The sequence below is a fragment of the Lissotriton vulgaris genome, chromosome 9 (genome assembly GCF_964263255.1).
Source record: "Lissotriton vulgaris chromosome 9, aLisVul1.2, whole genome shotgun sequence".
Classification (NCBI taxonomy): domain Eukaryota; kingdom Metazoa; phylum Chordata; class Amphibia; order Caudata; family Salamandridae; genus Lissotriton; species Lissotriton vulgaris.
The window spans coordinates 96907821-96932798 of NC_141697.1; the positions used below are offsets into that span (position 1 = coordinate 96907821).

At 43.5% G+C, this 24978-nt stretch overlaps 1 protein-coding gene across 10 annotated transcripts in view; it reads left to right on the forward strand.

Annotated features, from left to right (window-relative positions):
* The window catches only part of GPHN (gephyrin), a 2075463-nt gene that overhangs the window by 1062247 nt on the left and 988238 nt on the right, over positions 1–24978 (forward strand). For all 10 annotated transcript variants that reach the window (XM_086937114.1, XM_086937115.1, XM_086937116.1 and 7 more), the window contains exon 4: positions 19382–19474. In XM_086937114.1, the coding sequence (XP_086793240.1) occupies positions 19382–19474 (93 nt within the window). The remainder of the gene's footprint in view (positions 1–19381; positions 19475–24978) is intronic.

The following is a 24978-nucleotide window of genomic DNA, read 5'->3' on the forward strand; positions in this document are numbered from 1 at the left end:
CATGCGTGCTCCCTGGAAATTTTGCTTCAATATCGGTGATGTGAGACACATCACAAATGACCTGTACCTGGGTCATTTGCGATCGCAGACGTTGAAATTCTGTGAATTTCTGCGTTTGCAATAGCAATTTGTCTACCTACATCTGGCCCTTGATGCTGTAACTTTTCTCTTTTTGAAAATGTTCACTTTGACATCTAGTTCAAAAACTATTGGACGTTGGATTTTGGGGAACTTATTAGTTTAAATCAGGAAAAAATAAATGCACAAAAATATAAATCCATCATTGATATTCGAGTATTCCACTATAGTCACCCAATCCAGATACCTCCATACCCACTGGACGCCATGGAGCCCCAACAAAATGTTTATTTTGGGGTTTTTAAAGTCTGTCTCCTTTTGGCTTTGCTAGTCCTTTAGAGACACCTTATTGCACTCACGCTACTTCACTGAGTGTAGCACCGCAAGACCTTTTAGGCAAACAATCCGGTGGAGCAAAGGAAAGATTTGGACATACTATGAACATAAGCGTTGTACGTCTGGGTATATTTGCAGACCCACCTCAAGAACCAATAGACAGGAGGTACCTCTTGCTGCTGGAATTATAAATAGAGTAGCGACAAAAACAATATCATGGCACAGGGAGATTGAGTGATTTGTCCAGAATCACAGGATGGTGCGCATCTTTGGCGAGACTCTAACCCGGTTCCCCAGATTAGAGGACGACTGCCCTTGCCGTTAGGCCAACTCCTCTCCCCAATATTGTTCTCCTAGATTATTGCACATTGCATAATAACATGGCATAAACTTCTTAGCTTAGTTCTGTGGTAGGTTTATCGAAATGCTAAATTCTGACGATGTCATTGGACCTTTAAAATGTGTATTTGACCAGTGCACTGCATTATCATTTCCCGGTTTATTTAACTTTGTTACAGTTCCACCTGGCAAACTTAGTCTGTGCAGTGTTGGGTGTGGGGGGCTTTGGAGGAACCAAACTGGGTAGTGAAGAACTAGCCATGACTGCAGCAAACGATTCGCCGCGAACATCGAGGCGCATTTGTAACCAAACTTAAAAGTAGAAATATTAGGAATGTTTTGTAACCATATGTAAAAAGTAAGGGGGGTAAAGTTAAGCAAAAATGAGGGAGGTGATTAATAGGGCAAGTAATTCTGTGCAACTGAGTTGAGACTAAAGATAGAAGTACAACGAAGGTCATTAAAGTAAAATCTTCTGGCAAACTACTGTGAAAAGTTAAAGAAAATCAATAAAAGAAAAGCACATAAAAATAGGCTACGTGCTTACTCTGTTAGGCTTTGCAGTTCACTTAATCAATAAATATTAGTGGAGCACTCTTAATCTAAACCCTGATTTTGAATAGTAATCCTTTTAATTTTGTGTGCTACATTGGGAGACATGATGTCTAGCATGCCTCAAAATCACGCATTCAAGTACTTGTGAACTGTGCACATTGGAACAAAACAAGTGCTTACAAACTTTCAATTTCTCTTCAAACTGATTTATGTTAGAATAAGCTTTTATCACCTCGAAACGTTATATAACGTATGCAATATACATAAATATTTACTTCAATATATATATGTTACTACATCTGTATGTTCTGTTCCATCAACTCGCAGATTAAACATTTTATCTTTTAACATGCAAATTTCCTTTTCTTCCATGCCCAATGCTTTTCGGGATATGTGTCCCTTTGTTAGGGGCCAACCTGTGACAATAAGAATAACAATGTGCAGGGTGAAATTTTCATTATCCTTTTAACTAAGTTCTTATGCTCAGAGCTATTTAACAAATGAATGTCTTGCACAATGGTGGTGTTGATGTTAATTGGTAGTACCAAATGGTGGTATTAAAATGCAACAGAGCAAGTTGTTAATTCCAACATTCACCACCTTGTGGACTACTATATGTTGGTAAGACATTGGTACAAGTACTTGAATGCATGATTTTGAAGACTTTGCAGTTCACCCGCTAACATAAAAAGGCTGTGACACCTACCAAATCTATACTATGGAGAAATGTGTCAACTCAGAAATCCTTCCACGGTCTACATGGGTCTTTTTTTAGCAGTGTGTCAAAAGAAGGAATGCACAGTACCCACTAGATCCAAAACCTTGGATGAGACAGTTGAAAAGTAAAAGTGAGTGAAGGCACACAGGAGGGGGATCCTCCTTTTCGGAACTAGAGACTTCACACACCAAGCAAGCTAGATGTCATGCTTCATCATATGGCCTTGCCCCTCGTTGGGTTGGTGATGCAATACCCGACGGGCACCCATAAAGGGGCTCTTTGGCGGGGATCTTTTGTTCCTGCCGTATGGTGCTGTGGGTGTGAGGGCCCTAGGGAGTGGTAGTGAGTGGTGCAGATGTATTAAAGTGATATTAAAAAAGGTTGGGTAGTCCCGAAAGAAGTTTTAATGAAGTGGTAACACACCGCAAAAACAGGTTACTTTGTAAGGCTCTAAGGTCCGTGAAAGCAAAAACCTACTCTAACAAAGTGGTCGACATGTTTCATGCTATTTTGTTCAAAATGATACTCAGCATTTCTTCAGGACCAAAAACGGAAACTATCTACACTGCTAGATGTCCATATAGTTGATGTAGTCTACAGTGTGCCTGGTTCCGCCATGTAGAAACCCGCCTATCCTGGAGCGAGTGCGGTCACATATTCACCGGGCGCTAAGACACCACATAGTTGATGTCCTCTCCGTACTCGGAGCCGCGCCAACCTCCTAGTAGACGCTCCCGCCGAGGAATCAGTGCCATGACTGGCAAGTGTACATTGTCGAACATTGCTTGGACATTTGCATCATTTTATAATTTACCTTTAGACTTAGATGTTTTGAGGATCTCTATTCTTTGTAGCACGGGCCATCTTAATGTTTGAGACAGTAAAGTTACACAAAGTCTGATGTTCTAATCTTGATATCACCGATATCAAGGATAAAGAACTGAAAAAGGCTCTGGATGAAAGAAGATACCTCTAGTCGTTTCTTTTTCTTCAGGTTTTGCAGGTGGTGTACCTAAGGCACAGATCAAGCACTGTTTGTTGGTCTTGGATAGTGCTTTTTTTTTTTTTTTTTTTAGTCCTCATAAGTGCAATATTTGAAGTAAGGAGTTGTCGGGGCCCCTTTCTCTCATTGAATCTTACCCTTCACTGTCCTAACATAGGGTGTGTGTAACTGGACAGTTCCCCTGGAGCGTCAATTAAGAGAGAGGAGGGTCCCCTTGTTTCCAATACTTTGTAGAAGGATTGAGTACGGGGGGGTGGAGCTAGCCATTATGGCTACTCATGCAGGCCTTCTCCTGCGTTTCCATTGCTTACACATAATCATTGGACTTATGTAAACGTTTGTCGTACCAATCACACAGCCAGTTTTACATCTTGGATACCTCCATTATTTAATTTGCACCTTGCTGGTAATTTTCCCAGATTTCCCAGAACTTGAGTTTTTTTCTGGGGGCCTTTCTTTTATCAAGTCTATAAATTCTTAGTATGGAGGTTAACCAATCACTATGAGTTGGAGGAGCAGAGCTTACCCAATTTATACAAATTTCTCTCCTTGCAAGCAAAATTAATAAAAAAAGGAGATTTTCCTGGAGAGTAGAAAGCTTATCAAATGCATTTGAGCTCCTTACCCCAAAGATAATTAAGTCGGTACTTACATTTAGATGTCTTCCTAACACCCCATCCAAAGTCTTACCCACATCATTCCAGAAGCCGTCGAGAAGGGGGCACTGCCGAAACATGTGTAGATCGTCGGCTCTTTCCAGCCCACATTTGGGGCAGGCCTTCACCGTTGACCCAGCAAACTTCGATAACTTTTTAGGGGTCCAGTAGGCTCTATGAGAGGTGAAAAGATGGTTTCTCTTTAAGGCAGCTGAAGACAAGATTGTCCAGCATTTACTCATAGATACTTGCCATTGGTTGTTTAACTCCGGCGTCGGCAGATCTTCCCCCCATACTCTCTCCGGAATCCTGAAATCTTCCTCTCCTCCCAGAATCAAGGCCCAATACCAAAGTGCGATTTCTTTATGAATAGTGTCTGTTTTCTGCATTTCACTTTCCAGGGAAGGGTTCCCAGATCTAGATTCTTTTAATGATTTCGACCAACCTGAGAGTTGATAGAACTTGAATTTAGAACTACAGCTGAGGAGTCATTGACCAGGTTCGGGAGTATCTCTGGCTATCAAGTCAATCAAGACAAGACTGAAACCATGACCTGGAACGACAACTTTATTAGCCCCCATAACAAAGATACAATTAGATATCTTGGTATAGACCTAGTCAAAGACTTAGACAAAGTCACCCATATAAATCTCCAAAGAATAGACAAGGACGTTAAAAGATTATTGAAAGTTTGGGGGGTCTCCCTTTGTCGTTTCAAGGCAAATCGAACTTAATTAAAATGTCAATCCTGCCAAAATTTACATTCATCTTTGGTGCTATCCCCCTTGAATTTAATAAAATAACTCTAAAAAAAATCCAGAGCGAGATCACAAGCTTCATATGGTCTTCAAAAAATCCTAGAATTGCCTGGAACAAGTTAAGAAGGAAAGAAATCCAGGGGGGCATTGCAAGCCCTGATCTCTATGATTATTGTAGAGCTTTCCAATTTAAATCTAATAGAAAGCTCCTATGTGTTTTTAATTGCTACCCTTTGTATTTCCAGACTATGACCGGTAAAACCAGCCACTTTCTATATAAATTCGGACACCCGAAGTTCTTTAAAAAAATTAAACTAAAGATGCTGAAATCCGCGGCCAAATTGTGGTTTAGCATAAGATGCACTCTAAATATTCCCTATTATAGCGACCTGGCCCCCATCTGGGATTCTCCTGGCACCCCTGAGTGCCTTAAAGATAAACTAGCTCTCCCTATAAAAGCAGCTGGTCTAACCACGTGGGGTCAACTGATATCTGGAAACAACCTTTTGGAGTGGAATACCCTATCCTCCAAGACTTTGGGCACACTTTCTAAATTCAAGTTCTATCAACTCTTGGATAGTGCTTTCAGCAAAATGCTTTCGCTCTAAGTAGGACAAGTCAAGTCCTCTGAGCAGGAGCCCTTTTTGATGAAGTCACATTATTGTGTCTAATTAGTCAAGGCTTCGTTACCCGTCACATTCTCTGGAACTTGGATCCCACAAAAAGACTGCATATTTTGAATCCATCAGACAAGCCATAAGACAGTACTTGTCCAGAGTGTGCTAATGTCTCTTGTTCCTACTGTACTAGGCGAGGCACAGCTTTTGAGCAGGCCAGTTCTGGGCTGCAGGGAACTACCTTTGCAGTTGTTATGGTCACTTCTGTACTCCGATGTTAGCATTACATTAGCTTTCTAGATACTTGAAGCTTTAACATCGGTCTGACAAGGCAGCAGCACTAAGCAGGTACAGAACATCACTAGTCTGGAGAGTAGAGTGGGGTAAATGAGAAAGCAGATGTTCGCAGTTCTAGTAGTCCAGTTTGGACACCTGTTATTTATTTATTTATTTTGTGTCATTTATAGAGCGCGCAGCTACCCCAACGGGGTGTCCCGGCGCTATGTGATTGCGGCTCTCAGGAGGGAATCAGAGATGGCGATTAGCGGCGGAACAGGAGGGTTTTCAGAGCGCGGCGAAATTCTAGTTCAGTCTTGCTCATGCGTAGTTTAAGAGGCAACCTGTTCCATCGCTGAGCAGCACCTAATTCAAAGGTTCTTCCACCAGAACAGGATTTTTTAAATCTCGGAATGAACAATAAGCCTTTGGAATTGGAGCGTAGAGAGCAGGAATTACAGTAGGGACGAAGAATTGATCTGAGGTGGGCAGATCCGTTACCCTGGGTGGAGCGATAGGCGAGTGTCATTGCCTTAAACTCAATTCGTTTGTTCATGGGGAGCCAATGCAAGTCATGAAGGTAGGAGGAGATGGGGTGTCTCCGAGGGAGACCACCTATCAATCGAGCAGCAGCGTTTTGGGCGGTTTGAAGTTTATGACAGAGGCCAGCTGAGATTCCCAAGTAAAGTCCATTGGCATATTCCAAATGAGAGATGATCAACGCATGGACTATTGTCTTTCTATGGTCACTTGGAAGATAATTAATCAATTTTTTCAAGATTTAAATCTTAGAAAAACAGGCAGCTACAACTGATTGAACTTGACAGTTCAAGGATAGCTGTTGGTCCCAGCGAACTCCAAGATTCCTAACTGATTCTTTAGGGCTTGGAGCTGGGCTGAGGTCGACCGGCCACCCGATGTTGGAGTCGAGAGGAGACGGTTGGCTAAAAAAAAGCACTTCCGTCTTAGTTGCATTCAGTCTCAGGGAGTTGCGATCCATCCAGTTGGCAATGTCTCGAATGCAGGATTTAAGGGGATCAAAAGTGGTGGTAGTAGGGTTATCAAAAGTAAACAGTAATTGAATGTCATCCGCATAGGATGTAGTTTTGATACCAGTTTTAGAGATCATCTCAGCTAACGGAGAAAAATAAACATTGAAAAGTAGGGGGCTTAATGAAGAGCCCTGCGGGACACCCCATTTCAATGGCTTAGGGGAAGACTTAAAAGGGGGAGTGTGTACTAATTGAGTGCGACCTGATAAGAAAGAGCTGATCCATTTGAGCACATTGCCCTGGATTCCAATGGATTTCAAACGATCCAGTAGGATTGGGTGAGAGACGGTGTCGAATGCTGCTGATAAATCCAGCAGCACCAACACCGCTCGAGATCCTCTATCTGGGGCCCAACGTACGGAGTCTGCCATCTCTATGAGGGCAGACTCCGTGCTGTATCCCTTACGGAAACCATGTTGGGAATCATGGAAAAGATCATGGGTCTCAATGAAATTAGCAATTTGCTGATGTGCAAGCCGTTCAAGTATCTTAGCCGGTGCCGGGAGGAGGGATATTGGCCTGTAATTAACTGGATTACTAGGATCGGAATTGGCTTTTTTTAAAAGTGGGACAAGATAAGCTTGTTTCCATTCTTCTGGGTAATGACCTGTGCTGAGGGAGGTGTTCCATATTGTGTTAAGGTGGGGGTTGAGGAGAGGGGCCAAGGCTTTAAATTGTTTTACTGGCCAAGGATCCACTGGGGATCCAGATCTACATCTTAACAGCTCCTGTAAGGATGCCTCTTCAGATATAATATCAAAATCAGCGAGGATAGGACCAGACGTGGAGATTTCAGTGCAGTTCTCAAGGTGATAGGTATTATCACTGATGGGGAATGAGGCCTGTATCTGAACAATCTTGTCCTCAAAAAAATCGGACAGTTGGGAACAAAGTTCTTGAGAGGTAGGTTGTTGTCGAATTAAAGCCTGAGGGTCGGTGAAGGATCTAACAATAGAGAAAATTTCTCGTGGGGCATTGCTAGCTTTATTAATTCTCTCCGCTAGGAAACCTCTTTTGTGCTTAATAATTTGTTTTCGATAGTCTTTAAGGGCCTTACGGTATACCAGTTTACATTCTGCAGAATGCCCAGATCTCCACCTGTTCCAGTGAGACCATCTCTTCTACTTAGTCTTCCGCAAAACTGCTTCAGTGTTTGTATTCCAAGCAAATGTTTTAGTTCTGTAGGTGTAATTTTTGTACCAACAAGACAGCAAAAAAGAAAAGCATAAAGTTGGCAGCATCTGTCGTGTCATTCTGCTGGTCACAGACGTGTGATGATGTATGCATGCACACATATGTTACAACACACGTGCACCAGCGGGCTTGATTTGCTTTGATTATTTTATTTATGATTCCGGATGCTACTTGGATAAGTAGATAAGAATTGTTTAGTGCAAAAGCACAGACTAAAATAAACATGCATTTGTTCTGAAAACCTGCAACTAGTGCGTAAACACCCGCTATGTACTTATAGTCCTTGCATACGAGAAGCAAAGCAGGCAGTGAAAGAGGCACAGTTACTGCCAGCCTTGCTTCTCGTTAACAACTATTAGTACAAAGTGTATGCTTAAGCATTACTTGCAGGTTTTCAAAACACATACATAAAAGGCAGTGTCATTTACAATGCCAATAGCTCAAACTCTTGCAAATGTGAGACCTATTTCCTTGCAAATGCTTGTTGAGCTTTGAGACGGAAGTGGAAGCAAACATATGAAGGCAGGAACTGTGAGATCAGACCATGCTTTTCAAAAGCAGGAGGGAGGAGAAGGCAGCTGCAGCCAAAGCAAACCTCAGTCTTTAAATGCACAGCAAATGTGGCGAGATAGGAGCAAGATTTGCAGCACTTTTTACAACAGAACTCTGTAAACCACGAGCTCTGGTCTGCAGTGCTTCAGCTAAAAGAAAGAAATAGTTCTCACAAGCTCTGAGTAACAACACATGTAACAGGGGCAGTCCTTGAAAATGGACGGAGCTTTTAAAGCCCATATACTGAATGCAGCATGTCTCACAGAGACAGTGCCATCACTGACTAGAGGAGACCTAAAAAGGATCACTGAGATGGGGGGCATTAGGGGAGTGTATGAGACTAGTGGGTGAGATGGAATAGGGACCCCACAATGGAAAGTAGAATGTGAGGCAGGGAGAAAAGACCATGTGCAAGTGCATGGGAGCAACGTGGAAGAGAAGCAAACAAGGGTGAGAGTAACACAAGGCATTTGTGGGGAGCTACAATGGGAGCGCCGGAAAACATTTAATCTTGTGGAGTGCTGAATGAAAATGAAAACAAAAATCTCGAAAAAATAATAGGGAATATATGGCACCCATTCAAAGAGATGGTTAAAGTGGCTATTCTCCAGGGAATGGACACAAGAAGGACAAGCTGGGACAAGGAAAGCCATTAAAAAAGAAGCAAGCAAATGAGTGACAAAGCCAACTAGTAAGCATTGAGCTGGCTGTTAGTTCTCATACATAGCAGTCCCTTTTTAACCTTCACTTTTGAAGTGCTATCTTTGTCTACATACCATCAGTTTTGATTTTGTCCAATGCTACCTGTTTCTAGTATGATTGCACTGTATTCAAGCATTGGTGTATTTGCAAAGAAGAACATGAAGGTAGAGGTAAACAATCAAGGCTTCTCTATGCCAAGTAGTGGTACAAGAAAGCACAACTTTCAGAGATTACATTAGGTATATGTTAACCTTCTGCTTGCAGGCCATATTATACAATGCGTCCTTCAAAAGAAACAAAGGCGGCATAAACCAGAGACTATGCCACTGCATGCCCTCTACAATGCGCAAAGCCCCGATAGTCACCTTCCTTGAACCGGGGAAACCATCCGATAGCTGCTCATCTTATAGACAGCTGTCGCTGATAACTGTCAACACTAAACTTTGCGCAAAGATCTTAGCTAATTGTTTGGCCCTGTTGCTCCTGGGTGTGCTGGGACTAGAACAGGCTGGCCTTGTTCTGGGACGTAGTCTGACCTTCAAACTTAGAATGTTGTTCGGTGCCATCCAACAACTTGACCGAGACACCGGCTGAAGCAGTGTTCCTCAGCGCAGAATTGTTTTTTGGCTCCGTTGAATGGGGATCCATGTTGGCAGTCTTCAGGCGCATACGATTCAGGGAATTGTTTTTGAGACTTGTGTCAGTCCTATATACATTGCCGACGGCTCTGATACAAATCAATGGTGTGGTGACTGCTCCTTTTTCTGTCACAAGGGCCACCCTGGCATGTGCTCTCCGGGAATATCATGGGCACTTATGTTTTCCAGACTTTAACTTGGTCATCTCCGCATACACTGATGACACACTGCTCCCTCCATGTCCGCAATCCGGAGCAGAACCTGGCCCGATGCTGCCAGAGTGTGGTGCGGTTTGGAGGATGCTCTGGACTCCAGGTGAACTGAGACAAGTCTATCATATTTCCCCTTACCCCAGTCACAGCGCCAATTCCCTCAGAATATCCCCTGCAGTGCTCAACAGACTCAGTCCTCTACTTAGAAGTACAGGTGCCCACGGACCTTGCAGTAGTCCTGCTTGATAACTAAGTAAGGGTGACGCAGAGACTCTCAGAATCCATTAAACGTTGGATCAAACTGCCGCTATACCTTTTCAGGCGGATAGCTATCATGACAATGGCGGTGTTACCTAGGATTCTATTCCTGTTTTAAAATTTCCTGGTCCTACTCTCTAGGGCAGTGTTTGACAATCTTCAGTCCCTCATGATCTCGCTGGCATTGGCGGGGAAGCAACTGGGCGATTCTTAACCTAGCTTATAATATGGGAGGGCTCGATGCCCCAGATTTGTAAAGTGATTATAGAGCAGCACTTTGTGTGCTTGCACATAACTGCAACTCAAACGTGCTGCTGCAGAACCATACACTTTACCCCAAAGATTATTTAGGGATCCATCGTGGAGGTACAGTGTATTTGACTCGTTGAATACCATGGTTCACTCATGGTGCACCCTCCTGGAGTGGCAAGTCTGATCCTGACTGTATTCTCCACGTATACCATTTGCCTGGTGCTCATGGTTCCCCATGTATTGGGAGATTCAGTCGCGCTAGGGGAGATTGATATCAGTACAGCGGGGCTCTTTTTTCAAGATGGCACAATGTGCACATGGGAGGAGGCCCGGGAACGGAGTGCAACACCCACAGCCCTTATCCAAATTCATTATTTTAGAGCGAGACACGCAGCAGGAGTGACTAGGGGGATGACCTGCTGGAACCCTCAGAGATGCCGGCTTCGACTTCACTTTTACAGACTGGTAGCCCTACCAGCCTAGTGGCAAGTCTTTTTATTCATTTGCACAGGAGGCACGTCGACCTGGAGTGACCAGGGCCAGGCTTGACTGGCAGAGAGATTTGGGAGTAGTCATTACTGATAAGCAATGGCAATACTGTTGTTCCGTAATCAAGACAATCTCACTGAATGTCAGACACAGACTATTGCACTTTAAATACAACAATAAGGTATACTGCACTCCAGAGCAGCTCTTTAGTTGTGGTTCAGTGACAATGTGAATCGTCAGAGATGCGGGGAAAGGGAGGCGGGATTTGCACACCTTGCGTGGGCCTGTCCCGGGATACATGAATTCTGCCTTCCGGTGTTTTGTGAACTGGAAGCCATCACTGGCGAGACTCGGGAGTTTGCTCCAAAGTAAGCAATGCTGGGACATGACATGGAGGCGCGGAGTGATGTCAGGCGGTTCGTGGCCATTGGCTTGTTACTTGCAAAGCGACCAGTGGCTATGCGTTGGGCTCCTGCCCGTCTCGCGTCCTTTAAAGACTGACATACCGATATGACAAATTGTAACACACAATGTGACTCACATAGTGAGCTACATCCACCTCAGAGCTGCCCTAAGGATATCTGGGGACGTATCAAATTTACCTGACTAGGATTGAGACTAGGGAACCAGGCAAATAGGCTCCTGATGGTGTGGGAGACGGGTGATGGCAGACATAGGTTCCATGGCTACGTCACCCGGTCCAGTGGGTAACTCAGTGTCATTTGTACGAAAGGTTAAGAAACTCATCTATTCATTGTCAATTTTTATTGAAACTTGTGTCTTGGAAGATACCTACATCGCCTACCTGTCCTGTCTGTCACATCATTGCACTTTATCACATCTTCTATTAGACGATAATTGAGATGGCCAAGCTGCCCTAACTGATAATTTTGTGCCGTGCTGTCCTCACTATCTGTCCTGCCTATGATTACAGCCACGATTTAGAAAAGGGGGTGGTGATGAACAGAGTGTCTGAGTTAAACAGACCACTCTTACCCAGTCCAAAGATCAGGGCTTGATCCATCACCGTTATTTATCTCACTGCCCCATCCCAGCTCAGAACCTGGCTATATGCAAATCAGTCTGTCCCTGGCCCAGTGCATCATGGGAACAGGGCAGACTAAACTACCAAGCCAATTCTTCACCAGAAAGGAGACAAGCTACCGGGGACCGGTTTCTGGCATTTCAGCCTTCTTCGGCCCGGCTTGCTTGAATCCTGATGGAGCAGTGAGAAAGGGACTCATGTCTGAGTATACCCTGCCACACCTATAGTGGCCAAAAACGATTTAGAAAAGGGGGTGGTGATGAACAGAGTGTCTGAGTTAAACAGACCACTCTTACCCAGTCCAAAGATCAGGGCTTGATCCATCACCGTTATTTATCTCACTGCCCCATCCCAGCTCAGAACCTGGCTATATGCAAATCAGTCTGTCCCTGGCCCAGTGCATCATGGGAACAGGGCAGACTAAACTACCAAGCCAATTCTTCACCAGAAAGGAGACAAGCTACCGGGGAGGAGACAAGCTCCCCGGGAGCTTGTTCCCCGGGAGCTTGTTTCCTTCCCAGTGTAAGAATTGGCTTTTGTAGTTTGGTTTGCCCTGTTCCCATCATGCACTGGGACAGGAACAGACTAATTTGCATACAGCCAGGTTCTGAAACTGGGATGGTGCAGTGAGCTAAAAAACGGTGTTGGATCTAGCCCTGATCTCTTGACTGGGTGAGAGCTTTCTGCTTAATTCAGAGACTCTGTCCCTCACCACCCCTTGTTGTAAATATGATTACAGCCATGCATATATTGCTGTGCCAAGTTTGATTGTATTTTTTTACATAAATACTTTTTTCTCTAAATATCATAAATCTATACAGATATGCCTCAAAATACTACCCATGGATTTTCAATCACTCAGTGGTTCCCATTTATATTTTTTAAGTGTATTTTAGAAATTGACTATGTGCAAATTTTGCCCTGAAAAAAGCAAACACCTACAGTTTAAAAAAGAAATATTTTTATGCATTCCATACAATCATCATTATTTTGAAAATTGTTTACCACACCATTTTACAGAATCAGTGAAAAACTAATTACAAATAAATAACATATTTATAATACATATACACCACATAATAGTTTTACATTTGAGTATCAGTTATATATAGTTCATAAATAGATTTGCTTGCAAACGATTTTTGATAAGAGTACATCTGAAAAAAATGATTCAACGTCTAAACTAATTTAGGCCTAAGGTCCTATCTGGATTTACTTTTGAGTTGACAATCAACCTAGAGAACACATTATAAAAAAATAATTTGTATTGCGTCTTCCTATAACACTGAGCTGAAAGGCATCTTAATAAACAGTAAGCTGAAATCAAAAGAAAAGTTTTGATCGAACATGCTTCTGTTCCATGCGGTCTATTAAGAAGCCAGAGGCAGCTGGATGGAGAACAAACAACACATTTGAGAATGCAGGGCTAGCTGAGAGGAAGACCTGAATTCACCTTTGGGCTTACCTAACTATTTATTAATAAAGTTTTGTATAGCGCAAACATGACTCAGGCGGGTATCAGAGTGCTTCACAATTTGGATGGGTAGGAAATAATAGTGGGAAAGGACCAGCGTCACTTAAATAAGACCTCCAACCATGCAATCTGCCTCTGCCTCCAAGGAAATATTTACATTTTCTGTTAAATCAATCTTTTTCCCATAGCAGCAATTCATTTTAAAGACCATTTGCTGCATTCTTGCACCGTTTATTGTCAATTTGTGGTGGTGCTGTAATACTTTCCTCTGGTGTCTGTGAGAAAGTGGATTGTGAGTTGAAGTGGATGGTAGTAATCTTCAAGTAATAATGGCACTGTTCCTGACTCTAAGTCTACATAGATCTCAATAAACTTGAGCTCGACCCTTGGTACTTTGGCAGCTGTGACACAGCGGCGGTCTGGTTGTAGCCACTGGTTCTTTAGGCAAAAATGGTTGAAAGGTTTCAAAATCCCAGCTTTTATAGTTCGCCTAGAGGAGCACACTCTGCCACTTATCCAAAGACCCCAGGACCTTAGTGACAGTTCAATAAGTCCATTTAACTTACAGTTCCTCGGGGCCCAGGGTCCAATATATTAGGAACTTACAAATAAGTATGATATATGCCAATCAGGGTTTAGCCAATTGTACACATCTTTTAGGGGTCAGAACAGATGCACTGGGGCCAGGTTGGCAGAGCCCTAGTGAAAGGTAGTCTGAAAATCAGCAGCATCAGCGAAAAATAGGAAACAGAGGCCTTTCCTTACAGTGGGCTTAATGTAAAACTGGCTGCTGGACATTAAAAGTGTAGAAGACAGATACACCTACTGCCTAATAAGAGTGACTTGAATACACCACACTGGTGAGGGAGGCAGTGCAAAGCAGCTGTTAGAAATGCTTCTTTTTGTATGGTCAACCCCATTTTTTCTGGAATGATGCTTCTGTTTTTGACTGCCCACTGGGACAGTGCTAACCAGGTCTCTGTGAATGTGGTCTAACCCCTCAAAAAATGTCGAAATTGGCTACACTCCTGATTGGCCTATTTAACTTACCTATAAGCCACTAGTATATGGTGCAAAAGTAAGCTCTGGCTTGTAAGTTAAATGTCACAAGTGCACTGCATCACATGTTGTGCCACCACGAAATGCTGAGTGTGCAGTTTACAAATTGCCAATTCAGTCTGGCAAAAAAAAAACTTTTGCATGGACTAAAGCCTTCCTTATTAATACTTATAAGCCACCCTCTAAGGTAGGCCCTAGATTACCATAGGGCAGGGTGCATGGGATTTCAAAAGTAGGACCTGTATATTTTTATTTTACATGTTCCGACAGTGCCATAACTGCAAAGTAATTGTTCCCTGTGTCAAGGCTGGCTCTCCCACAGGAAAGCACTGGGGCGGCTCCTCCATAAGGGGCGCCGGGCATCGGTTCACCACCTTGCTCTTCCACTAATTGCTTTACCTATTATTGCTTTTACATAATCGATCTTGTAGATAATTGGTGTGCATGTAAAAGGTATAATGTCAGGTTGGATAGCAGAGGAGGGCTCCACTGGCTGATTATGCATTGTGTCAGGCGGAGGCTGGCACAGTACATATCTGACATGCCGCACTAGCGTCATTCAGTGCAGCATGTCAGGTAATACGCTTCAGGGCTTGTCAGTCATGCGCCCTTTTGCTGGCTACTGCGTTTATATATCTTTGCATGGGTGATTGGGACTCTGTGTGTTTGTATGCGTGAGAGTGTGTTTAGTGTGTGCTTGTGCTACAGTCTCCTGGTTAGTTTCCTTCTCGGTGAAAGTGGGAACCAGTTCTGGTGTAATTGGCCCTGATAGCACAATCCATTCAGAAGTTGGTTTACCTAAGTCTGAGCCCATGTACACGTTTATTAGAACATTTCTTCGATATAGTTTCCGTTTATCAGAATTCACAAATCCTAAAACTATTTGTATTTATGTGCGTTTTTATGCGTTTCTTTAACATGTTTAATGTAAATTTACATTGTGCTAAACCTCTTATCAAACACTCAATAAGTGTGGATCTGTGTGTGAATGCTTGAGAGCATATTTAGTGTAGGCTTGTGCCAGAATCTGCAGGTTGGTGCATGCTTTATATATACATGGTCCAATCTAACCTAAAGGCCCTCTTAGGGAAGTGCCTCACACCTAGGCTTTAAAAGATGAAATGAAAGTCCCAGTCTTTTCAAAGCATGGTGAGTTCAGCAACAGGACATCCTCATTCATTTTACACAGTGTTTGAACTCAGACCAAATAATGGTGATATTTTCCCTTCGATAAGGTTTGGAAAAACATTTCAGGCTCAAAATCAAGATGAGCAGCATGCTTAAACATTGACCAGCTGAATGCACTGTTCTCTGTCAGATCACACCACGCACCCGACCTATTCCAAAAACAGTAATAACCAGCAACCTTCCTGATATGAGGTATCAGACCTCCAAGAGACCCTTGTCATGCCAAAGTGCTCATTTAGTTACACCTCCACTTGCAGGCTACGTGCATCTTTAAAGTAACACTTTATGCTGCAGAACATTGCAAGTCACCTGTACTTGAGTGACTTGCAGGGACTTGTATTCAACAGGAATGTTTATTACAGACTGAGGGGTCCAAGGGCAGCACCTGGTCCATTATTCCACAGTAATGACTGCAACAGAATTCAGGATCCCATGACCTATTGACTCAAGGTAGCTTTTGTCATACCCCGAACCTCGCCCAATCCAGACTATGAAAATACTGGAGTGCTTTGTGGGCCCTTTTCAGCGCGAAAGATGAACTATGTGCTTGTGTGAGTGCAGTGCGCATGAGTGAGTGCAAGGGAAGCACTATTCCTGTATGAGCTGATGTTGTGCAGTGTACGTGCGAGTGCAGGGTGAGGGTTTTGTGTGTGTGTGTGTGAGGGCAGAGTGAGCAGTGTGAGTGCAGGTAGAGCAGTGTTGCTGTTGGAAGCAGGTGAATGTTGTTAGTGTGATGTGCCTTTAAGAATGCGAGGTGAGCTCTGTGAGTGCTGGGAAAGCAGTGTTCCTGTGTGAGAGTTGTTTCAGCTGGGTGCCTGAGTAAGGGCAGAGAGCTGTGTCTGTGTGATTTCAGGTAATTCTTGGGTTTATATATGCAGCGTGATGAGTGCGGGAGGGTACCATTTGCACCCTTTATAAAAAAAATTTTAATAGATTTTCTCTAAATGTATTCAGTGAAATACACAATTTGCACCCATGGTGAGAAAACTCCCATCATACCTCCTTTTTCAGCTCAGTCTTGCTCACTCCGTTATACTCTGGTCTAACCACTTCTCCCACCCACTTATAAAATCTACCAGCCGCCACTGATCATAACACCTAACACAACCTAACTTCAATTTGGGAGTAGTTAGGAACACGATTCAAGGGACTAATTGTATAAGAAATTTAAAATCCAACTTAATGATAAAGTTGTTTTTTATATTACTATTTTGTTGAGAGTGAGACTTATAGAAAGTTGTAATTTTCCTGCCTCAGACAGATGTGCCTGTCTACCAGTGTTCAGTGTCACCCTGGAGCTTAATGATTAGTTGTGAAGTGGCTCCCAGAGCTGAGACAAAGTGAGAGGAGTTGACCTTCTACTGAAATGGCCATCTAGGCTGTTCCCTGGAACTTGATTAACTTCAAAGGATGCCTACTCGGTCAGGCAAATGTAGCTCACACTTGGGCCTGCTCCCTCTATCATCCTACTACTCATCCAGGCCCAATCCCAGTGGGAGCGGAGTAGCCCCCAAAATCAGTGGTAGTGACCAGAAAGGAGAGTTTTCTCAATTCCTAGCCCATATCTTTGAGGGGGCACAGGAACTCTGCACAGTGGGAGAAAGGTCCTGCCATGTTGGCATTAGGTATACAGGGGCACTGTGTGATAGTTTGCAATAAAACACACTGGAGATGCTTCAGAAGTGGAGAGGGTCACCCCAGGGAACTTTTACCCCATTGGTTAGGGAGTGGGCAAGAGTTTTCCCCATCCACAGGCTAGCAGTGGACATAAATGTGGTACCGCAAGCCCCCTCTTCATAACACTGCTGGACATGTGGAAGACAGAAGAAAGACAGCATCTGCTTTTGTGACCTGTGAGGAAACCACCCAAGGGCTGAATTTGTTCCAACTTGTACCCAGGGCAAAGAAGTGGACTCAAAGGTGGGTAACTTCCTGTTAAGCCACAGTGACACAAGCTTCAAGAAGCCCACTTTTCTGAAGAGCCCATCTGACCAGGTTCAACTTGAACTGCTGTGGACCTGGCTTGTGCCTTGTGCTCCTGAAGTTGTGCGACCCTTACATTGTGCTACTCCTGTCCTAACTGCAAAAGCTGGAACTTAAATATGTTTTCCCAACTTTTCTTTTAACTGGTGGGAGATCAGGACCACCGATAACATCGGATCGCGTGTCGAATACAACTTACTGGTCTGCCCCGCACATGGAGCTCTAACTTTGAGAAAAGTTTCCAAGTCTGAAAGTTGAGGGCTTCTCTGGGAGCAGAGCTGATAGACGTTGAAAACTTCCTGGGCACGGACGCCGGACTTCGCCGCCTCCCAGCCTTCACGGCTTCATCCACTTCTGTGCCGGGACCCCACACTTGACCACTGGCTGTCATTGAACCTTGACTTGGATCCAGCTTGCAACTTGCCCCACCGATGACTGCCTATTCTCCCAAAACATTTCTAAGTCTGATAACTCTTTGAGTGGGTCCTACCTGGGACTCTTATCCGACTTGCGCTACATCACCGGGAGCCTCAAACCTTAAATTTGTCCCGGTCTAGCCTGACGAGTTATCTGCCGTGGGTGCTTTGTGCTGCCAAAATGAATGCAAAGTTTAAAGATTCCTATCTCAGGGTACCCCTGTTGACTTTTTGGTGTTTTTTGTTCATTAAAATACTCTCTTTGGAGTAGTGTTTTCATTTTGTTGTTTTTCACTTTATAACTGTTTTGTTACTTGTAAATGCTTTAAATATTTTCTTAAATTGCTTAAATTTAGCCTGTGTGCTTTTTGACTTAGCTAATAGAAGTTGAGCCCATGTTTAAATTACTGAGATCTTTACTGAAACCTTTGCTGGACCTAACAAAATAACTGAGATTATTACTTCTGGTGGACTATCATCCACCCCAACCAATAATCAACTTTCTCAAAGCAAGAAAGAGTCCTAACGTGATATTTGTTCATGTTGCAAGTTATGAACTAAACTACTGAATGCAATATAGAATTAGAGGTTACTCTTATAGAGACAATCTTGTAAAGCATTGCCACCATCTGATTGTAACACAACCAGTGTATAAATCACAGATCTGAACTTAGTTGACACAATTAACATTATTTTCTCCTTGAAAAGGTTAGCTTTCATGAATAGTCTACATTTCTTGTGGTGTGGACCCGAAATAATAGGTTTGAGGCTGTAAAAAATGCTCCAGTGATTTGGCTGATGAAATGTAAAGCCAAAAAAGCACTATTGTTGTCATAATAATAGCTTGTGAAAACATTAACAAAGTGTTGTCATTTCTTTGTTTTCCCTATTTACGTAATATTTTTCTTGTGGAAAGGAACTCTTGGGTAGTCAATGACTGGGGAGGAGTCAGGGGGCCGAGAACAAGTTGATTGATATTGTTTTTAATAAAGAGGAGGTGTTTTTTTTTTTTACTAACAAGATGGTTACATAAAGGAGAACGGCCCTGCATTTATTATTGGTGATTGAAGAGTTGACATTTGTCTCCTGCTTGTATGTAAACAAGACATAGGAATGTATGTATATATGCTCTCTCCTTTTGCCCCCCTTAACTACATGTGATAAATATTTCCAGTTTATTGATATTAGGACGGATGTCCCTGTCTCCTCTAATCATGGTTTCTTAAATTCACAAATTGTAGTGATGAGGAACAAATTAAATGGTGTACTCTAAAATTAAATGTGTTCTCAGCAATTCTAAATTACAATTTCTGTTTAGTTAAAAAGATGTAATAGCCGTAGTTGAGATGGGGAGAGGGTTATAAGGAGGGTGTTTTATTTGAACACTTCACTTTTCAGAAAACTCTTGGGCATACAGCACCATTGAGTTATTACACATATTTTAGAACTCTGCATTAGAATAAACTATGTTCACTAATTAATTCCAGAGTCAATGTAATTTCTTGTCTGAACTTCTGCTTTTCTCTTTCAGGAAACGTTAATAGACTGGTGTGATGAAAAAGAGCTGAACTTGATTTTAACAACAGGGGGAACGGGGTTTGCACCACGTGATGTCACACCAGAGGTGAGTACTCATTACCCTTATAAAGATCATTAAAGATCTTACTCCGTGATATTGTAAATTGGGACCGTATGTTGTTTTCCTTTGTTATTCTTTCTGAAATGTGACTTCCATGAAGGAAGATCTAGACGTTTGCAATCTAGAAGTTGTTTTTTAAAAGATTTTGAATGCAGTATTCTGAATTTGATCCAGTTTCATTCAACTACAGTTTATTAGATTGTTTTTATTTATCCCAGAATACAGGGTGTAATTCTCTTTTTTATCACAATGTTGCTCATTTAACATTAATAATTCTTAGTTAAACCACCACTACTTTTAATTAAAAGTGTTACTTAATTGCTCTTATATTTTAAACTGATATTCGCAGTAGCCAAGGATGAAAATGTTTTGCTAAACACTTCTCAGTATGCTGCTGTACAGAGGAGAAGTAAAACTAAACAACTAAAGCAAAGATAATTTAGTTATATGAATTGGTTATTTCATTAATAACAAATCAAACATGCCATGTAAAATTGTCTTGGTTATCTCTACAATTTTAGTTATGTGTTTTCCATTGAAATCTATAGGTTTGCATGTTTTTAAGATTTAACAATAGTGTTTACCATATGAAGGCTAATGCAGTTACATTAATATGTCCACCCAATCATTATAAGAGATTTTCAAAAATGACTATGGAATACATATTGAAATATTGGTAGTGTCTTGAACTTTTACAGCACAAACTGTATATAAACAAACACTGCCAATATACCAAAAGGTGTTTAGTCTTGTAGGCGAGTAGAGGGAAAAGGGTATTGGTATCTTGTGTCCTACGTTGATTGGCTTAGATAACTGTAAGTTAAAGTGCTGTTTAGAGTTCTCTTCAGAAAAACTCCTAAGAATATTACAAGTTTACTCAATTGAACCAGTCAAACACTGCCAATCCCTTACTTCTAGTGCTTGAATTACGAAGGCCGGCCTCTTTAAGTCTTCCAGTTGTGCATATTGTTATCACTGTTTGGTGTCTTCCAGGGAGCCATAGTCTTCATCATGTCTTTCTGGGAGGGTGTTGCAATGTTATCGCTTTGATACATTGTGGTTTATATTAATTTAAAGCTTCCTCACCCCCAGAGAAACCATTCCTGCCAACAGTGTAAAATAAAATTAGTGAAGGTAGATTCCACAGACTATGTGTTATGTTAAAAATAGTTTATAAAGCGCACGTTCACCAGCAGTTTCTTGGCGCTAGCTTTCATGATCTCTTCCAGTCTACCTCCCAAAACAAAGACTTTAGATGCCATAGCGCCTCTGGCCAAATGAGGTCCAAAAAACAATTAGTCGATCCAAGCTTCCGACTTATCCCCTCTTCCCATTTGGCAGTAATTGGTGCAGAAACTCCCCTAAAGGCCTTCCTGGTGGAAATCAGAAGTTGGTCAACACTCCCTGGGCAGAATTCTGCTGTCATATTCTCATAGTACTTAATACATTGAACCACACAGAGTTTTACACTGTCATCAATCTTTAGGTATCTTAAGATACCGTGCCAGTATCTGATTTGTTCTGACTGACTATGTTAAAAATTACCCCATCTGGGGGGTACATTCTCCCAAAGAGATTAAGGGCTCTGACATTCAAAAGACTCTAAGAATAAGATGAGACATAAGAGCATAGCCAGCTTGACTAAAATCTCCTTCCTGGAAAGAAATTCAGGATAGGCCATATTGACATCCCAGATTGAAGAGTACCTGGAGCCCGGAGGCATAGAAAGGTGAATACTCATCAAGAGTTCGCAAGCCGGAAGGTATTCACAAGCTAGCATCCCCTCAAAGGAGATGTGTCCCACATAAATGGTGGGCCTAAAGGTATTGACAGACCTGTAGGCCAGCCCAGACCAGAAGTTCACTATATGTACAAGGCTGCCCCCCATGAAATGCCGAATTTGCCCACTAACCAGTCCATCTCTTTCAAGCAGATCTGTACTGTTTATTGGTTCTCCCTGACCAAGCCATGGTGATAAGACCCTGAACCTTTTCCAAAATGCCTTAGTTTGACCAGCCTCCCCTGAAATCCTCGAGCCCATAAGCTCAAGGAGGCCTTGAAGACCAGCTGGTGAGATTGTCCTTGACTGTTCCCTCAGGAATTCTGGAAAAATAGGATGGAAGCTTTCAAAAGGGGTGTTACTAGTACCAGCTTTATCCTCTGCCTCCTCACCTGCTGCCGTCCCTGTGATCATGGCAAAGGGAGTGAAGGCATCATTTGTCTGACCCTCTCCCTAATCCTGATGGAAGGTGTTCACTGTCCGAGCTCCCAGGTCTGGATACTAGCTGTAATATCTTTCCAATTGGGGATTGAGGTGGGAAAATATTAGATGTACTTTGAAGATACGTTGCTGTACCATCAGGTCCTGGAAGACCCTCGTATTCAGCATCCAGTTGCTGGAGTCTTCAAATTGTCTAGAATTCCACTCTACAACCCATGCAGGGTGCCTAAGAGATGTTCCACCATCACTAAGATTAGTCTGTCCAAACAAAAGTGCACAAAATCCTTGGGCAACTTGGCAGCATCCTAGACTTGCTACCGCCCAGGCGGATTATGTACATGACTACTGGCATGTTGTCCATACGAAGGAGGACATAGCAGGACATCCTGCACACTGTCAGACACTTCACCGTGAAGTGACATTCCTAAAGATCCATGCAATCAGCATGAGCTCCTCTGACGTCCAGGGACCCCCTGTAGTTACACCTCCTTATTGTGCACCCCTGCCCAGAGAGCTGGCCTCTAATTCAATGACCAGATCTGGTGCATTCCTAAAGATTGCTCTGTAGTTCAAGACCTCAATATGGTCTAGCCACTTCTGGATTTCCGACCTGACTTCTGCGGACACTATCAATTCCGAGTATGCAAATCCTTTGCAGGGGAGAATGCCCTTCAATCTCTGAAGAGCCATTTTAGTGGAATAGGCAAGGCAAGAATATTGTGTGCCGGGAAAGGGTTCTCCTCAGCTCCTAATGGATATTAACCGCTCCCAGCCGCTTTCTGGGACAAAGGACTCTGCGATAAGGACTCTGGGCTGTATCTGTGCCCCACGGAGCCTGCAACCACCAAGGAAGTTTCCCGCATACCACGTATCGGAGCACGCTGACAGGGGCCGGGACTGTGAGAACCAGGGATCAACGCGCACAGTTAACGCAGCGCACCTGGTGTCTCTTCCCGCCCCCTACTCCTCCTACTTAACCACGCCCAGGTGCGTGATCGCGGGACGTGCGCGGGACTAAGCCCGGGCAAAGGGCGGGCCGTTTGAGGCTGTTAGAGACCGGACCGGGCCACCCCCCTTTCAACCTTTTTCCAGGAATTCATTGCTTCTTATCGTGCCCAAGGATGACTACGATGGAAACAAGGAGCAAAAGTACTCAGGCGGCTACTGGAGCCAATAAAGGTACTTTGGACAATTATTTTGTTAAAGCGGGGTCACTATTGATCGTCGAAATTACAATACTTGAAAGGCGCATTTCCCAAGAAATTGATTGGGTGAGAAGGTCTTCTATGGGCCCCCTTGCACAAGCCAAGACCCCAACCAACATACCCAATTGTACTGAGTCAACTGGCACTAGCAATGGGGCAACTAGGAATAGCGAGCACAACATGGATTTAGACTTGTCCATCTCTAGGTCACACACTAGTCTAAAGGAAGTAAGTGACTTTGATGACCTGAGCCTGTTAAACCTCCCACTAGTCCAATCCCAGCCAGCCCAAATTTCCAACCCCGACCACGACTTAGTAGACACGAATGATAGAGTTACACTGCAGGGGCTAAGGGAAGGAGCAGCACCTAAAGTGAAAAATAGGGCACAGAAAAGTGGTGGGAGGAAGACAAAAACAACAAAGAAAAATCCCAACCCGAAAATAAATAGTCATGGACCAAGCATAGTGGGGACTACGCCTACTGAGGGAGCAGAGGCAATCCTACCAGAGTCTCAGACCGCTGTGTCTTTAGAACATACCACTATCAATCCCCATGACACCTCGGGCGAAGATATTACTTTGGCCGACATAGGATCACTTTTGAGAACCTTATTGTGCCCTCTAGAAGCACGGCTTATTAAAATGGAAGCCAGGCTAGTGAACATTGAGAAATTTACGGCCCTATTAGCAGATAATCCCAAAACTGACAGTAAAATAGAGGACAAGGGCGGCAGACCACGGACAGTGACTAAGACTAATACTAAGAGCGGTGCCCCAGCCAACAGCAAGATGGGGAAAAAGCACAGGTCCTTTAATACAGCAGGACAAACCAACTGCCCCCTCAAATAAGACTGTGCAATCTAGTACTAGCATACCAACTCCCAACCACCCAGAGGTCCCCCCCCCCTCCTAAAACCATTTCTAATCAGCCTAAGGCTAACATTCCTGCCTCTAGCCTACCTCAAAAAGCAGTCACACTGACAGATGAGGCTCTACTGAACAAAAAAAAGCCAAGAGTAGTGAACTTGCCGCCGGAGGCCAGCCAGTACACAGTAATCTTAGCGGGGGTGCCAGAGTTAAAAACAACGCTGATAGAATCCACCGCCTCTCTCAAGAACAAGGCGTTGGACTGGCTATCCAAGTACAGACCTCTACCGCAGGGTATAACTAGTGATGTCCTTATGGTAAGAAGGGTCCCATGGGTGGGCACTACTAGAAAAACTATCAAAGGTGATTGTGTCCTGGTTAGCTTCAGAGACCGAATGACCGTTTCTCATATCTGTGGCTGCATTATGAGGATCAGGGAACCAACATTCAGTCCCTACCTCTATCCTTTTTCTATCCCCGGCTACCGTATACATATGAGGAAGAGGGATGGGGCAGCCCCCCTGAGGCAGGTGGGAGAGGAGATTTTTACTATCCAAGTCGCCACCAACAGGTGTATTATCCCCCAAACACCGAAGAAGAGGGATGGGAAATGAGTCAAAGAGGGGGAGGCGGTTGGAGGAGAAGAGAGAGAGCTGATTTTCGCCACCCCAGATTCCAACACCATACATATCCCCCCTGTCCAATAGGTATAGTTACTTGGATATGATAGATTGACAGTCCAGGCAGAATGTCACCGGGGATAACCTGTATTTTAGGGAGGGTGCGGAGGCAGATTTTATTCTCCCTGGACACCCATTTGCCCCAATGTTAGATTTAGGCCAGTCTGTCGAGAAAAATCGAACTAACGCAGACACCCCCCCTACAAACACAGAGACAAGGGTACCTAGGGATACTCGGTCCTCTAGTGGTGATCGGACTCCCGTGGTAACATGTGTGCCCCCAAAACTGGTCCCGACTTCAAAACCACCACTCCTGAAGCTAATTTCGTGGAATGTGGCTGGCCTAGGCAATAAGTTAGATCTACAGGAATTTGTGGATACCGGGGATGTATGTATGTTCTAGGAGACCTGGGCGAGGGAAGAATATTCCCGACGGGGTTACCTGGCATTTTCCATTCCCGCAAAGTGGGCGGGAAGGGGCCGTCCTTCTGGCGGACTCAAATGTTCGCATATCAT